This window comes from Ctenopharyngodon idella, chromosome 24 (assembly GCF_019924925.1).
Source record: "Ctenopharyngodon idella isolate HZGC_01 chromosome 24, HZGC01, whole genome shotgun sequence".
In the NCBI taxonomy this organism is placed as follows: domain Eukaryota; kingdom Metazoa; phylum Chordata; class Actinopteri; order Cypriniformes; family Xenocyprididae; genus Ctenopharyngodon; species Ctenopharyngodon idella.
This window is the reverse complement of record NC_067243.1, coordinates 21,692,607-21,711,015: the sequence shown is the minus strand read 5'-3', so window position 1 is coordinate 21,711,015 and position 18,409 is coordinate 21,692,607. Positions and strand designations below refer to the sequence as shown.

The following is an 18,409-nucleotide window of genomic DNA, read 5'->3' as shown; positions in this document are numbered from 1 at the left end:
ACTGTTTGTTAATTGTGTTTGTTACTTGATGTTGGTTGATTCTCCATACAGATGATTATTGAGTTTTAATTGTTCAGGTGTGTCTATATTAATACTTTGCAAAATACTCATCAAATAAAAAGTTTACTACTAAAAATGTAACTAGTCTTTGGAAATTGTGGCACTCAAAGTGAACATAAAAAGTAAAATAAAAAACACACACAAACACATTTATGAACCTGAATCTGACATGGGCTAATAAAACTGAATATGAAAAGATTTATACCTCAACAATGTTCATGGGACAAGTTGCAGAGGTGGGGTTTATTAGCCGTCACACCGGTAACATCCATAACGGCTCTTTAAAGTCACTTCCTGACACATTAACGTGACCCAGATGTCGTAATCTCTCCTGAACAGAAGCTGTTTGTTGATATGATCAGCGACTGACTATATATTTTCCTAATCGAACAGCTGTGAGGTTAATTTCAACCCCTCTGGTCTGCAGGTTAATGGAGAAACGTGGGAAAGCAAACTGCATGTTAGTTTGGTTGTAGTAATAAAACATCCCATGATGCTTTTGATAGTATCTTGTTGGTATTTGCCACTGAGGGCGCAGAGGCATCAAATGTTTCCCCCAGTCTGCCGTGAGATCTTAAATTGCACATTTATTGGCCCAGTGATAGTTTAATTTTTTTACGCACACAGTGTTGTGTTGTTTGGTGATAGAGATCTGCATTTAAATGTTGCTTAATATATTTTTTATGGTGACCGTCAAAACGGCAGTTCTGGCTGAAGTAGTCCTTCCTATAAAAACCTAATAAATAGTATCTGTTTAACATCTGCGTACTTAAAGATTACTTTATTTATTTTTATAAATAAAAACGTGGTTAGAGACATGGCCTGCTGTGTTATGTCAGCTCCAACGTGATGTTTTTTGGTGCTTCTGTCCAGGAAACATCAATTATTAGTTTGAGCTGAACTTCGGTAATTTACGGAACACCCCATCCTGTTCCCAACACGTTTTCTTCAGGCTGTCATATTCAATAACAATGTCAGTGAACGAATGAATGAGTGGGGTGAATGAATGAATGAGTGGAGTGAGTGAATAAGTGAGTGAGAGAGTGAGTGAGTGAGTGAATGAGTGAGTGAGTGATTGAGTGATTGAGTGAGTGAATAAGTGAGTGAGTGAGTGAGTGAGTGAGTGAGTGAATGAGTGGAGTGAGTGAATAAGTAAGTGAATGAGTGAGTGGAGTGAGTGAATAAGTGAGTGGAGTGAGTGAGTGAGTGAGTGAATGAGTGGAGTGAGTGTGATTGAGTGAGTGATTAAGTGATTGAGTGATTGAGTAAGTGAATGAGTGGAGTTAGTGAGTAAATAAGTGAGTGAGTGAGCGAATGAGTGGAGTGAGTGAGTGGAGTGAGAGTGAACTAGTGAGTGAGTGAAGTGAGTGATTAAGTGATTGAGTGATTGAGTGAGTGAGTGAATGAGTGGAGTGAGTGAGTGAGTGAGTGAGTAAGTGGAGTGAGACAGTGAGTGAGTGGAGTGAGTGTGGAGTGAGTGAATAAGTGAGTGAGAGAGAGAGAGTGAATGAGTGGAGTGAGTGAGTAAATAAGTGAGTGACTGAGCGAATGAGTGGAGTGAGAGTGAACGAGTGAGTGGAGTGAGTGATTAAGTGATTAGAGTGACTGATTGAGTGAGTGAGTGAACGAATGAATGAGTGGAGTGAGTGAGTGAGTGAGTGAGTACTCACTTATTCACTCACTCACTCACTGTGTGATTGATTGAGTGAGTGAATGAGTGGAGTGAGTGAATAAGTGAGTGAGTGAGTGAGTGAGTGAGTGAGTGAGTGAGTGAGTGAGTGAGTGAATGAGTGAATGAGTGAGTGGAGTGAGCGAATGAGTAGAGTGAGTGAGTGAGTGGAGTGAGAGTGAACGAGTGAGGGTGTGGAGTGAGTGATTAAGTGATTAAGTGATTGGAGTGATTGGAGTGATTGGAGTGATTGAGTGAGTGAGTGAGTGAGTGAGTGAGTGAGTGAGGAGTGAGTGGAGTGAGTGAGAGTGAGTGAGTGAATAATTGAATGAGTGAATGAGAGTGAATAGTGAATGAGTGAGTGAGTGAATGAATGAGTGAGTGAATGAATAAGTGAATGAATAAGATAATATTCATAAATGAATATTTTAAATGATAAATAAAAAATAATTAATTAAATATTTTACATTAATAAATAAAATGAACAGACATTTGCAAAGAGATTAAACGTTTAATGAATGAATGAACGAAAAAATATTCTTGAATGAACAAATTAATGAATAAATAAAATGAATGAAGAAAGAATGATTAATTAAATAAAATCATTTTAAATGAATGAATGAATAAAATAAAATGAATGAGCAAATATATTTAAAAGCATGAATGATTAAATAAAAATAATGTTTAAATTAATACAATTAGTGAACAATAATTTGAAATGAATTAATTATTAAATATGTTTTTAAATGAATGAATGAAATAAAATGAATGAACCAATATTATTGAATTAATTAATAAATCAAATGAATGAGCATTTTTAAAAGAATGAATGATTAAATAAATAAAACATTTTAAATTAATGAATAAATCAAATGAATGAACAAATATTATTGAGTGAATTAATTAAGAAAATGAAAGGGCAAATATTTTAAAAGAATGAATGATTAAATAAATAAAACATTTTAAATTAATGAATTAAATAAAATGAATAAACAAATATATTTTAAAAGAATTAATGATTTAATAAATATATAAATATTTTTGATGAATGAATAAATGGAAGAATTCATTAATAAATTAACAAATACAACAAATTAACATGTGTTTTTAAATGAATGAATAAATAGATGAATAAAATGAACACATTTATAAATAAATAAAATCTAACAAGAAAAGGTAACATTGGCATCAGAGATTATTCCGTGCCAAAACTTCCATTGTAGCATTTTTTGTTTTAATTTCCACCATATTTTAAGGGCCCAATTAGCTCTCAAACAAGCTTTACATTATTGTAATGTAAAGAGCAGCAGGCGGCACATGCGATAGTACATTAGCCATCTTAATCGCATACTGTTTCACAGCGGTCTAATTATGAGAGAGTTTAATTACAAAACATGTATGTCTACATGGTACAAGTAGTGCTTTGGATTGTCTGCATGCTGGCTATCTGATTCTTAATGCACATTCCTGGTATTATTGTGCACAGTTTATCAGTCCATATTGTCGTCAAGAAAACTAAATGCAATCATCAATTATTAGCACAGACGACAGTTTTCCACACAAAACCTTAGGGTCACTGAATTAACTGGGATATCAAAGTGGGATCCAGCACAGTGGTAACCCTATTACAAGAGCCGAGAACTCATCCAAAACGTTCTCTAGTGGCACATAAAAACCTTATAACACAGTAGTGCGCTCAGAAAGTCAAATAAAAAAGCACAGAAAGTGCATTTGTGCTGATTTCAGATTTCTTAAATGATCTCCTTGTGACTCTTATTACCGCCGAGGGGTTGAAGGGGGTGCTGCTGTACAGATCTTCATATTTGGCTGTTATTTCTGGAGCAGGTGGGTGTCAAATGAGTCAATATAGTCTTGGAAACATCAGTAAAAATGGGTTGGGTGAGTTATTCCTTTCAACTAGACAGCTAGGTGTATATATGTATGCTCTGTCTGACAGGCGTTGTCATACATGGACTCTATTAGTAGCTATATTTGGAGGAATATTCATGTCAAGAAGCTCCAGAAAGATGATCTCGTAGGTGGACAGAAAGACGTTGAATGAGCAGTCAGCCTTCAGCTATTAAAACGTCTAAAGAACACTGCTCATGCTTCAAATAGCCAAGTCAATCTGTCCATCACCAAAAAAAAAAAAAAAACATTAAAAAAAAATCTCAGGGGAAATGTGTGGATGCTCAACAGTATAACATGAGCTCTGATCGAAAACTGTAACCTTATAAGTGACTGATTTGAAAGGCAGCAACTTTACAAAACACAAAATAGCCTTCGACTCAATTGATTCCAATGGTTTGATGTTAGCATGTAGCTATGCTAACAATATGATAAGGTTCAGTCGCAATAGTGACATTTCAGAGAAATTTTGTGGGCAAAAAAAGGTCTATTGTTAATAATGTAGCGATGCATGAAGCATAGTTCACACATAAGTCACTTTCAAACCAAGAAGCTTTCTGTTGGTCAACGCGACAAATTCGCCCAACCTACTTGAACAAGTGAAATCTGTGTGCAGGGTTGCCAGGTTTTCACAATAAAACCCGCCCAATTGCTACTCAAAACTAGCCCAAAACCAGCCTAATCACGTTTCGGAGGGGGATCCCCTGGTAAAAGTCGCATTCTGAGGGGGTAAAATCCGCATTTTTGGCGGGGTTCCCCTGGTAAAATTCTCATTCTAGGGGCTAAATATAATGTTATTTGTGGTCGCTTCAACACGCGGACATGAAAAACAACCGGCGGCAACATTGTTAAAATAGCCCAATTCCACAGGAAAACCACAGACTTGGCAACACTAGGGGTTTTCGCACCGAATAGTTCTAGGAACTCTAGAATTAGTTCTCTAGAACTAATTTCTCTCCCGGGCCATGATTCTGGTTGCATTCACACCGGGAATAGGAACTCTGAATCGGCTGACAGTGGTGTCTTTAAGCGTGGCATTTACAAACGCTAAAACCGGTGAATGGAGGATGCTGTGATTGGAGCCGTGTTTGTTGTGTGCCATGGATTTCGTGATAATGGAGATAGAATGTAAACGCATAATCTATGCGACTGAAAGAGCAAAAAGTGTGGCTAAGAGACAAAATCTCAATGGCAACTTTCAGTATTACATATCATCGAGGCGGAGAAAATAATACAATCCTGCAGACAACAGGTAAATGCCGTTATCGCTGTTTACTACGTTTGTGAATTAAATACGTTTACACGGCTTTTTAAAAATGCAGGGTGCCGGTGTTTGACAAGCATTTGACCAATCAACACTTACGTCATTGATAGTTCCAATACTCTGAAGTAGGAGCTAATTTAGTTCCCCCAAAAGGAGTTCCTGGAACTAAAATCGTTCCTAGTTCCTGAGGTGCGAAAACGGCAAAATCCGGGTACTTCAGTCAATGGTTCTAGGAACTATGAAAAGGTTCCTCCGGTGCGAAAGCCCCTACTGTCTGTGAGGGGAACTTTTTCACCCTCACGTGAAACTCAGGATAGTGTGGATTCCTTTTTAAAAATAGCAGGATATGGTACTAGGTGAGCTACCAAGCAAGTTTACTGTGTCAGAAAAGCCATATACTGTATATAGAGCTGGTTACGTGATGCAAACATCCAAATATATTGAATGTAATCATGCACTATGGTAAAATTGTTTTAAGGTCATAAAATAGTATGGTGCAATGAACCATGGGCAAAACAAATCTTTATGTGATCGATAATCTGCCCTGTGATCATAATTTGTATAAAAAAAATAAATAAATAAAAGTTGTTGGTTCTTTACTGCCATTAGTGTTTATTTCAGATGGAAACTGCAGTGAATTTTATATTTTATGTGCATTTTTGGAGTTTTGCAGAAATGTTGCAACAGGCACGCTTTTTCAATGTGCTTACATTGCACAATTCATATTTGTATCACCTTAAAGTATCAGTTAACCCAAAAAGGTGAAAATGGAGGTTCAAATCATTGTAATTATGCATAATATGTTTAATTAGCATAATTAATGCACATACTTAAGAATAATTATGCTGCCTACCTTTTGGAACAGCTGTCATAAACCCCTATGATGCCTTAAAATGCTGTCTAAGCAGGTTTTGAAAATGATTATATGTAAGTTAGATTTGTAGGCAAAGAGAAGGGACAAGCAAAAAGACAAAAAGATTGCCAGACAAGTCGCAAGAGCGAGACGAATACTGAAATAGGAAAAGACGGCAGTGGAAAAAGAGAATATTGGGTAGGTAATTCTCCCATCATCCCCTACTGACTGTCCCAGCATGAGATCAGAGGGAACAGGCGTCTCTCAGTCACATATGAAGTAAGCAAACAGCCGGGGAAGTGTGACAGCATGGCAGGGACATTTCTCATCCCTGGTGTAGCATACTGGCCCTACTGCTGCTCTGCGTGAGGCCTGCAGCTCTGAGAAATGATGCACGGACGAGAGACGGCAAGACACTGAGTCCATTAGGCTCAGCAGACACACTAAGGCCATGTTTACACCTAGAATTAAGATTTTGGTCGGTCGGATCACAAGTAGAGAAGGAAGACGCATTCCTATTTACACCTGGTGTTTTTGCAACCACTTCTGTCCTGATATCTTCGAGGGGAGGGTTTATGGGCAGGTAAATGTATGGGTTTTTTCAGATCTTTCGATCCAATGTATGAAATAAACTTGCGCAATTTACATATGAATGTGAAAGGAGACGATGGAAGAACACATGGAGAACAGCAGCTTTAGTTTCTGCTCTGATAGCTGCAAGGCCAGCCGAACGCTGTGAGTTTGTTGTTAGAAATCCGGAATGGAGAGAACATTGTGATTGGTATGTTTTTTTTGTCTTCAAACCAAACTTGGGTCTTCAGCTGACAGTTTAAATCCTGTCTGGCTAATGCGCTTACCATAATGTTTACTCATTAGGTCAGTAGATGGAGAGTAGGCAGTCTTTTGTGGCTGTTCGAACACATTCAACCACATGAGTGTTTACATTACGAAAGCAATCCAGTCAAATTTGTTTTCTACTACCTCTGGAAGTGGTCGAAAGCTCAAAACGTTTTAGACCCCGTTTACACCTGTATTTTTAGCGTCGTCCACTTGAGATCCAATCGACCAAAACGCATGTTAATACCAGGTGTAAATGGGGCCTATAAGTGCATAAAAGAGAGGTTTATTACTGATCATTAAAGGGGACATATCATGAAAATCTGACTTTTTCCATGTTAATAATCGGGATCTACCAACCCAGAAAACGTGAAAAAGGACAACCCAGTAACTTTGTTTTGGTAAGCCTTTCTCGGCAAGAATGTGAAAAAACGAGCCGTTCAGATTTTGCTTCCCTTGTGATGTAGGAAGGGGTTCTTATTACAATATTACCGCCCCTTAATCTGTATGTTTCCACCCACGGCGCCACCATTTTGTTTTCGCAAGCGACAACAGTGTACTAGTAACACTGGTCCTGAAGTGCAGCTGTCCTGCACACTACAACCCTGATCAAACACACTTGAATGTCTTCAGGATTACTAAAGCTATGTGAAGGAAGGTAAGTTGACCCAATTTCATATATATATATATATATATATATATATATATATATATATATATATTTATTTATTTGGTGATGTTTGCAAATTGTCTTTCTGAATGCGTTTCATTAGCATGTTGCTAACGTACTGTTAAATGTGGCTAAAGTTACCATTGTTTCTTATACAGTATTCACGGAGACCAGAGCCATGTCGTTATTTTCATTTTTAACCTGAAAACACTTGCAGTCTGTATAATTCATAAATGCATCTTCATTCTTATTGAGTCTCTCCAACAGTGTGTAGCTTTAGCCACGTTTGCCGTGCAGCATTCTAACAAGAATTGAATGTTAGCAAACATCCACAAAATACATGCCATACCTACGTGATCTGATATGCTGCATCACAAACAGTTTGTAATGATCCATTTTGAGAGTTCTATTTGCTGTGTGAGCTTCTCCTGTATTGTTTATGCCTCAGTGTATTGGAATCACGAGGGAGCATGAGCTCATTTGCATTTAAAGGTACACACACCAAATCAGCAGATTTTCCCCCCACCCAAAAATAGGCAGTTAAAACATGGTATAGTAAAAAATCCATGGGGTATTTTGAGCTGAAACTTCACAGACACATTCTGGGGACACCTGAGACTTATATTACATTTTGTAAAAAGGGGCATAATAGGTCACATTAAAGATTACTTTATCCTTTATCCCAAGACTCTATCCTTTAAGATATAAATTCAACACCATGGTACAAGAAAATTGTAATCAATAATAATTGTAATTCCATAGTATATCAAAGTACCCTGGTATTACCATCTGAGAGCATCACAGTACCACACTACTTTGTTGTGAGGGAATTCTTTCATCTTGTCTGTATGTGGATGCGCACAAATGCAAATGTGTATGTGTGTGGTGTAAAAGACCCACTCTGATACACTGATTACCCATAATACCTCCCTTTTATCTCTAAATACATCAGCTTGATAACACTCTTATGCGTTAAATGAGAGGATTTGCTCGTTTATCCAGGTGTCAGTTTTTCTTCTCTCAGTGTTTCAGAGGTGCAGCTCAAAGTAAAGATTTTGCCTTCAAGTTACCGCCGTCAGAATGATCATGTACGAGATGAGAGCACATGAACGGCACCATAACCCTTGGAAAATGCATTTTCCAGAAGTTTGCCACAGGGGTTTCCTGGAACGCTACGTTTTTGTAAAGGAATATCTTAATTGGCAGTTGGGAAACTCTAGATTTCTGAGTAAAAAATCATGACAGAACCTAATTGGTACTGATGATAATTAAGTTGTAAATGTGACTGTTTACAAAACAATTTAGTTTTTAGATATTTTATGTACTGTTGATGAAGAATAGTAATAAAGCTTAGCAATAAAACCTGAAATTCCTTTTCTAATGACCATCCTTTGCGCTTCATTTTGCATTTTGTCTCATTAGCTCTAATAGTAGGTGGAAAAAACAGAGAAAGCCATACATGTTCATTTGGATTCGGCCAAAATGATTTTAACGCACATGATGTCAATTTATCTTAAGTAGGAACTTCTTAGAATGACTAAAAAGCAGCATAAGTGCATTTATAGGGATAAAACACCATTTTCCAACGTTTCCTTCACTGCAACAAGGTTTTTGTAAAACAAAAGGCCCGATTAAAACTGATGATGTGGTTCAAAAGTCAATATCTGCTAATGATGTTTGTAAAAGAACATGATCATTATACATCGTTGGTTAAGCCCTCACCTTCTCCAATTTTCATAACCCGACTTTATGCTTCAGTGAACCAAACAGGACCAATTATCAGAAACAAACGAAATTACCAGCTTACAGAAATAACAGCTTCAGATATTTTGTCAAATGAAACATGTCTACAAATTCGGTTACGCTGCGGTTTTATTGTGATGACAAACTGTAATCAATTGAATAAAGAGTTGCTGGTTTAAAAAGAGCAAAAGCCACTGATGTGTGAAAATCTATCACGAAGCTAATGAACTCTCAGTTTCATTTCCCTTTTTTGAGTAAAAAAAAAAAAAACATTGTTTTGTCTTCAATTGATGTGGTTATTCTTTTTGGCATATAATAAACAACATGTAAACACATAGGATGGGTCGTTCAATCACCATTTGGACCATTTTAAAAAGGGGATTATCACATGATCACATGATTTGATTCATAATGGCGAACCCTCCCACAGACCAAACGATTCCTCCAAAAAAGCAGTTCGGATGAAGGCTCTGATCATAAATCAAGAAGAGAAACTATGAGGGGCGACGTGCCTCGCTTTGCCTTGCCTCGGATGGCTTTTGAGAGAAAAAAAGAGCTTGAGTCTGATATCTTGATATGGTTATAATCGAAAGCCCCGGGGTATGAATATGAATTTAACGAGCACAAGAAGGAAGAGTTTGCGCCAGCTCGCCAGTCGTCTCTAATCTATTAAGTGTGAAAAAGGTGGGAAAGATTAGGCTGGACTGGCTTTTAGGATGCATTGCTGAGGCTTTTGTGTTAGAATAAGCTTTATTTTGTGTTTTCTATCTGCTTTGGAGAATTTCAAACCTAATAATGTTCACATTTACAGCTTGTTTGTGTGTAAAACATTTGGATTGAGGTTGGAGACCAAATGTTCTAAAATAAAAAAATGCTTTCATTTGCCTCAATATGAGAACACAGCCATAAAAATTTCCATAAAAACACAACAACATGTTCAGGAATGGCTGGTCACACTCACCATATTGAGTGGCTGTGGCAGAAGTCCAGAGCTGAGATGATCTGTCTGAAGAACTTTCGAGCTTCTTTGGGTGTTAATCTGCCCTTCTTTACCAGATAGTCAAACAGCTCGCCGCCTGACACGTGCTCTAAAACCAAATATCTGCAAACAGAAACAAGAGAGAGAATAACATTATAGAACCCAACATACTTAGTTTGGGCGGGAAATATCAAAGATCCTGGATAACTTATGAACCTATAAAATCCCCCTGCAGTCAATAATTTTATCCCTTAAAACTCATCTTTGATAATCCAAATGACAAAATTTTTTTTCCTGTGAAAATAATTTCTTGTAACTCTACACCCTTGCTTCATTTAGTATATGCGGTTCCTTGAATATGCAAATTAGTCCCTGCCTCCACTCAATCACATCAACTTGGACTACCTGATGCACTTGGTCAACTGTAATAAACGCTACACAGTAACAAGTGGAAATATTGGTTTAATTCAACCATATATGTTTGAACCAGAAACTGATTCAGAAAAAGAAGAGGAAGAACGAGTTATACAGGGTCGTCTACAAGATGTATTACAATTAAGGCTGTCAATAGACATAAACATTTTTAATTGTGATTAATCGCATACTTATCATGAAATTAAGCATACATCATTCATCTTGTTTAATGTGTTTCATTTTGTCATCATTTGCTCGAAGTCAAGAATTGAAGGATGATTCTCACAAAACTGTATTTTCCGTAAGCTTTTTTCAAGGTAAATTTAGTGTCTTTCCAAAAAAGGACACTTGGAGACTCCAAAGGACACATCATAACCAAATGATATATGGAGTCATAATTCACAAATTTATGCACACCAAAACATACACACAAACATTACAGAACAAAACTTTTCAGAATTCAGTGTACAGTATGTGAACAGGACCACATGGAGATGCCCAAAAAAACCATATACCACCCACCTTGACCTGACTGCATATATATTACATTAGACGGATCCATTCAGAATTACTAAACACAGCAACATACACATGACAGATAAAAACACTAACCTGAATGTGTGTGGATACAAGGTAAATGTACTGAAATGTGTTTGTGCATAAATACAAGAGCGCACATGGTTTATTTGCTCATCAATATAACGGACTCACGTGCTTACTGTACGACTCCTGTAGATCACCGCAATCATCTTTACCTTGATTACAATTCGCATTCATGAAAACTTTACTAGCGAGACACTGGTTTGCTTTATCCAGCCAAGAAATGTAGTTTGTGTATCATCTGGCCTTACAGCGGTGGGATGTTTTGACATATCTGTCTGTATTTCACAAAGATCTCTTGTTTTAAAGCTATATAGACACTGAATTGAACAATTCATTGAACACAGGCAGCGAGTCACTGTTTTCTCTGCCATCTCTGATGTAATAAACCTGGTTTCCCTTACATTAGCACTGTTTTGATTGTTTGAATGTATTTGCTTACAGGATCATTCACCTGGAAACTTTCACGGAGTTTAGCAGCTTAAAATGATATGTTCACAAACTGAGAAGTGAAACAGGTTAAAGGGTTAGAATAGAAATTTCCACCTACCTGGGTTACAGTTGCTTGCGCTATTGTAGATGCTCAGTGTGATAAACTCCCGACTCCCAAGATCATCTAACTGCGTGACGTAAATTACGTTAATGACGCAATTTCGCTTACTTCATTAATTTATTTGCGTTAAATTATTTAAATCCATTAATGATTTTTAATTATTTGCATGCTTAACACGTTAACATTGACAGCCCTAATTTGAATGGTAATGCATTTTATGCATCGCTCTCTACAACTTCGGACATGTAACGGTAATCGATATGATTAGCCTTTGGCTTGACTACATTATCAAATAGCTGATAATGTGTTGCTACTGTTTCACAAACCATGTTCCCATTCGCCATCTCATCTCAGAGTAGACAGCTGCTAATAGACAGCTAAAAATCAGCATCCTTATAAATGCTTTGAACATCATAGAAAGTCAGTGGAGAAAAGCCCTGCATGTTGACGGGATTGGTTACATGTTTGTGACGGTAGGAAATGGGTGGATTGAAACCTAGTTTTTGATACTGTCCTTGGTACACTGCAGTTTTAAGGAGAAAATACTCTGCAATGGTGTTGACTGATGAATTTGCAATTGATAGTGTTGCATAATTCCGACCAGAACAGGTCAGAGTGGAACTTCACAGGTTATCCTTGCTCTTCCAATCTTGATAATGGTAGAGATGGGGGCATAAGATTTTGAAGCCCAAAAAAGTGAATCCATTCATCATAAAAGTAATCCATACGGCACCAGGGGGGTAATAAAGGTCTTCTGAAGTGAAGCGATGGGTTTTTGTAAGAAAAATATCCAAATTTAAAAACTATAATAACTAGCTTCCGGCAGACGGCCTACGCAAATCGACTAAAGAGTAACTTCCGATGCGATGAATGACGTAGATGTAGGAGTAGCATAACCTTAAGACGCCTCTCGCTGTTCAAATAGGGCTGGGCAACAAACTCAAGCTCCTCTTCTCTTATATCGAAATCCTCCGGCATTTTAAAAATGTTTCTTTTTGTTTTGTTTTCCTCTATCCTCTGCGCTTCCGTGTTCATCAATGCGTTGTGTCGAGTCAGAGATTACTCTTTTGTCATAAATCGATGCGTACGGTCATCTGCTGGAAGCTAGTTATTACAGTTTATAAAGTTTATAATATGGATATTTTTCTTACAAAAACGCATCACTTCTCTTCAGAAGGCCTTTATTAACCCCATGGAGCTGTACGGATTACTTTTATGATGGATGGATGTGCTTTTTTGGGCTTGAAAATCTCACACCCCATTCACTACCATTATAAAGCCTGGAAGAGCAAGGATATTTTTAATATAACTCTGATTGTGTTCGTCTGAAAGAATATAGTCATATACACCTAGAATGGCTTGAGGGGGAGTAAATCATGAGATAATTTTCATTTTTGGGTGAACTATCCCTTTAAGTTAACCTAGGGTGCCTCCTAATCGACGCTTACAAATTTATCCTCTAGCGCATCTCCTAGTTGACATCTTGCTGAGTCGGATGACGTCTCGCCCCCTATGAACATTATCACTTAGGAATAAGATCTCTAGTGTTCCACTAACCTGCTGTGCAGCATTAACCAGACAGACTCCAGAAAATGCCCTTCAATATGTTTTAAGCACGGCCTGAGGAACTCGGACCAATTTCAGATAATTACCCCCGACAAGGAGCGCACAACAGTTATTAAAGAATAGGAGCATGGCAAAGGTGACATGATTCATTACATCATTTTTCTCCAATTTGATTGGTTCTACATACGTATAATTCTTTGTTACTAGGTAAAAGCAAATTTGGATTCCTTGATTATGAGGTTAGACACCTGTCTAGTATTGTTTCCTCTTTTGTTATATTCAGACACACAGTAATTTTGGCTCAAGTGTTTGGCTCAAGGGCATTTAGTATTCAAAAGCATATAAACGTTATTCCTGCAAGAAAAAGAAATGTTAGATATGTTAGAATTAAAAATTAAAGTTAAGAATTAAAGTTCCCTTCACAACCATGAGTCATCAATATTTTAGGTCCATTTTTAAATGTAAACATTTCAGTTTGTAAACATTTAGGAGAACAGTAGCATATAAAGCGGATAGCATCAAAGCAAACAGACATGGATTTAGATTTAATGGAGTCTATAATGAAACCTCACTGAAAGAACTAATGTTTTTCTTAAGACAATTTTCAAAGAACCTTGAAGTCTCAAAGAGAATAGACAATTTCATCTCCAAGCATGGGGGATATTCATCTAAACAAGCAAACAGAGTCTAGAGTGATTCTCTTTGGTTGGAGGTTGTACAAGGCAGTGAAATACGTGGCTGACAGCTTCCGTTCTACATTGTCCAAGTGTGTGAACCAAGAGCGCACAATGGAAGGTGAGTGTGAAGATAAAAGGGATACCCAGAAAGTAAACACGATAAAACTTTTAGTGGGTTTTAGTTTTGTTAAGTCTCCTTGACGATAACATGCTGGTACGGTTTGAAATTAGGCTGTTTTTGAAAGATTGTCAGGAAAAGTTTGGAGGACTAGAGAGCCTGAACGAACAGCACATTTAAGTTTCTGTGGAGAAACTGCCTTCAAATACACTCACACTACAGTCTAAAAAAAACAAGTCAGTGTCATAAACTATTCATAATTAAACAACATTTGTGAATGTGTGAGTTTCTCTTCCAAGCCAAGTGAGTGGTATGTATCTGTGTTAGATGCCAGCAGCTTGGTGTCACAGTCGGTTAGATTAACCTTTACTCAATTCTTTCTTTTTTAACTAGTAAACTAAATGTCAAGCCATTAAAATTATTGTTCTGTTCCCATCACTGTCATTGCGTTCTCTAACGCTCAACCAACAGCACGATCGCGAGTGTGAGATTGTTTTACACAACTGCTCAATGCACAACTTAATGCTGAGAAACTTACTTTTTATAGTATATTGCCATTTATTTTGTCCTATTTGCTCCATTAGCCAAAATAGATCGATAGGCAATATCTCTGAGCGTCTGCGTTTAATCTCTGAATGAATCAGTGTTTAAAAAAAACGGATGAGTGAATGAGTCAATGAATCACTTATCGCCACCTACTGGCATTACCTGGCAGCTGTACTAAAAAAAAGTGGTAATACCATAACACTGTGATATGTTATGTAGTATAGAACAGGGGTCTGCAACCTATGCAACGTGGAGGGGTAATCGCTGGAATGTAAGCAAAAGCGAGAGAGGTGTTTGTATTTAATTTACATAAAGTACCTCACACCTGCATACAGATCTACATTTTGATGTAATTATTCCTCATAGCAACACAGCTTGTTTTATTAAGTTTGGAGTTATAAATACTATTAAAGTGTGAGAATTAAACTGCTCAAGTCAATGGAAGTGCGCAGATCTGACAAAACCATTAGCACGACTGCTGTGCATCACAAGCTGCTCACTGCAAAAAGTGCTTTTCTTACTTAGATTTTTTTGTCTTGTTTCCAGTCTATATCTAAAAATATCTAAAAAAAAAATACTTAAATCAAGAAGCATTTTGTAGACAAGTAAAATTATTGTCTTGTTTTCAGAAAAAATAAGTCAAAATTAAGTGAGTTTTTCCTTAAAACAAGCAAAATAATCTGCCAATGGGGTAAGCAAAATGATCTTGTTTTTGGTTTGAAACAAGATTATTTTGCTTACCCCACTGGCATTTTTACTTGTCTAGAAAATGTCTCTTGATTTAAGAATTTTTAGACATTTGGACTAGAAACAAGACAAAAACTCTAAGTAAGAAAAGCATTTCAGTGCTGAAAGTTAAATGGATAGTTCACCCCAAAATGAAATTTATCCCATGATTTACTCACCCTCAAGCCATCCTAGGTGTATATGACTATCTTCTTTCAGATTAACACAATCGGAGTTATATTATAAAATATATAAAATTATAAAATATCCTGGCTCTTCCAAGCTTTATAATGGGAGTGAATGGCGTTCCAAAAAAGTGCATCCATCCATCATAAAAGTAATCCACACGGCTCCAGGGGGTTAATAAAGGCGAAGCAATGGGTTTTTATAAGAAAAATATCCATATTTAAATCTTTATAAAATAAAATAACTAGCTATACAGTTAACTACGCAGTTAACTAGCTACGCAGCCTATACAAGTCAAGTAACGGTGGAAGAGTAACCCCTGACAAGATGCATGATGTATTGACAAACGCAGAAATGTAGAGGACAGAGCAAAACAAAACACCCGTCACTAACTATAAAACAAGAATTTTTAAGGAGAAATGTCAGAGGATTTCAATATAAGAGAAGAGGAGCTTGAGTTTGTAGCCCAGTCCTATTTGTTTGAACCACGAGAGACGTCTAAGCTTACGTTACTCCTACATACTACGTCGGGTAAGAAGTTACTCTTTTGGCGCAAGTCGACTTACATAGGCCATCTGCCAGAAGCTAGTTATTTTAGTTTATAAAGTTTTAAATATGGATATTTTTCTTACAAAAACCCATCGCTTCATTTCAAAAGGCCTTTATTAACCCCATTTAGTCGTATGGATTACTTTTATGATGAATGGACACACTTTTTTGGACTTCAAAATCTCACACCCCCTTCACTACCATTATAAAGTTTAGAAGAGCCAGGATATTTTATAATATAACTCTGATTGTGTTCGTCTGAAAGAAGATCATATACACCTTGGATGGCTTGAGGGTGAGTAAATCATGGGATAATTTTTGGGTGAACTATACCTTTAAGTCAGTTTGATTGCCAGCTTACAGTTTGTTCTGCTGTTTTTGTTGTGCTTAGCTTTCATAAAAGTTAATGCTATGTATTTTGGAGATATTGAAATAAGTACATAGAATCCTATTAAACACAATGATGGTGATGGGCAAGCTCTGCTCACGAGTAGTGGGGTTCAGTATAGGGTCATATTGGAAATCTGTTATTGAAAGTCTAATTTAAACCTGAAAATGAACAAACTTATAGGATTTTATTGAATTTTTTTTAAAAAGTGATTAAACAGTGATTAAATAGGAAACCTATAAATGGCACTTCACTGACAAAAAGGTTGCCAACCCCTGGCGTAGAATGATGGTACACTGATGAGCCAAAACATTATGACCAGTCACAGGTGAAGCGAAAATCGTTGATCATATCCTAACAAGGCCACATATTAAGGTCTAGATAGTTTGGATGGTAAGCAAACAATCAGTTCTTGTAATCAACGTCTTTGATGCAGGAGAAATGGGCAGGAATAAAGATCCAAGCGACTTTGACAAGGGCCAAATTGTTATGGCAAGGCGACTAGGTCAGAGGCTTGTGTGTTGCTCCCCGTCAGCAGTGGTGAGAATTTACCAACAGTGTCTGAGGAGGTTGGGCGCCCAAGGATCATCGATGCACGAGGGTACCGAAGGCTTTCCCATCTGGTCCGAGCCAACAGAAGGTCTACTGTGGCACACAAATTTTAATTATGGTTACTCTGCTGCGTATGGGGATGAATAGCTGCAGACCAATCAGAGTGCCTATGATGACATCAGTCCACTGTTGAAAGTGGCTACAATGGGCATACGAGCCTCTGAACTGGACTTTGGAGGAGTGGAAGAAGGTTGCTTGGTTCATTGAGTCCAGTTTTCTTTTACATCACATGGATGGCTGTGTACATGCGTGCCGTTTACCTGGGGAAGCCGATGGAGGGAGTGTGATGGCACCAGGACGCACTGTGGGACAATGACAAGCCGGTGGAGGGAGTGTGGTGCTCTGGTCAATGTTCTGCTGGGAAACCCTGGGTCCGACCATTCATGTGGATGTAAATTTGACACATGCCTCCTTCCTAAACATTGTTGTAGACCAGGTACACCCCTTCATGACAGTGGTGTTCCCTGGTGAAAGTGTCTCTTTCAGCAGGATAATGCGCCCTGCCACACTGCACACATTGTTCAGGAATGGTTTGAGGAACATGATGAAGAGTTCAAGGTGTTGTCCTGGCCTCCAAATTCCCCAGATCTCAATCCTATTGAGCATCTGTGGGATGTGCTGGACCAACAACTTTGATCCACGGTGACTCCACCTCGCAACCTACAGGACTTGAAGGATCTGCTGCTAACGTCACATTCAAGGGTCTTGTAGAGTCCATGCCTCGGCGGGTCGGCTCTGTTTTGGCAGCACGAGGCGGACCAATAGCATATTAGGCAGGTGGTCATAATGTTTTGGCTCATATGCATAGTAAGAATGCTAAAAAATTAAAAAAAATCACAGTACTACCATGATACCAAGAGATGTAAAATATTAAACTCATGCCGTGCTTCAAAACCAGAGAAAATATAAACAAGTGAATGATGAGGTAAACAGAAATCATTTTTAGGAAGATTTGTTGATGCCAAAAAATGCTAAGTGAATTATCATGGTGTTTACATGAAGGATGAGTCGTGGCCCCATTAGCAGCTCTCAAACTGCTGTGACTAACAGGCTGCTTCACACGTTCTTCATTAAGAGTGTTTTAGCACCAGCAGAATCCCTCGTCTAAAACCTTTTATGATCAAACACATTTACACTTGCATTTCTGCCAAACTTTCAGGCTATACACACCACCAAACTTTGTTTTTGCTAAACACTCTCACATTTTGGGTTAGCAATTGTAGTCATATTAAACAATTGCAAAATAAGTATAAATATAGAAAGTATATTAAAAAAATAAGTGCCCTTACAAAAAGAACTGCGTCCATGGTACTTTGATGTGGTACTTCAAACTAAACTACGGTTCCACCATGGTACATGCTCAAAAATGGTTACCGTTTGCATCTTAGGATGTATGAGAAACTCATTTATCATTTACATACAGCCTAAGATCATAAATGTATTTATTATTATTATTATTATTATATATTTTATTTAATAATTGTATTATTA

General features: G+C 37.4%; 1 protein-coding gene across 3 annotated transcripts in view; it reads right to left on the bottom strand.

Annotated features, from left to right (window-relative positions):
• The window catches only part of brsk2a (BR serine/threonine kinase 2a), a 243,918-nt gene that overhangs the window by 56,757 nt on the left and 168,752 nt on the right, over nucleotides 1-18,409 (bottom strand). For all 3 annotated transcript variants that reach the window (XM_051883873.1, XM_051883875.1, XM_051883874.1), the window contains exon 4: nucleotides 9,966-10,106. In XM_051883873.1, the coding sequence (XP_051739833.1) occupies nucleotides 9,966-10,106 (141 nt within the window). The remainder of the gene's footprint in view (nucleotides 1-9,965; nucleotides 10,107-18,409) is intronic.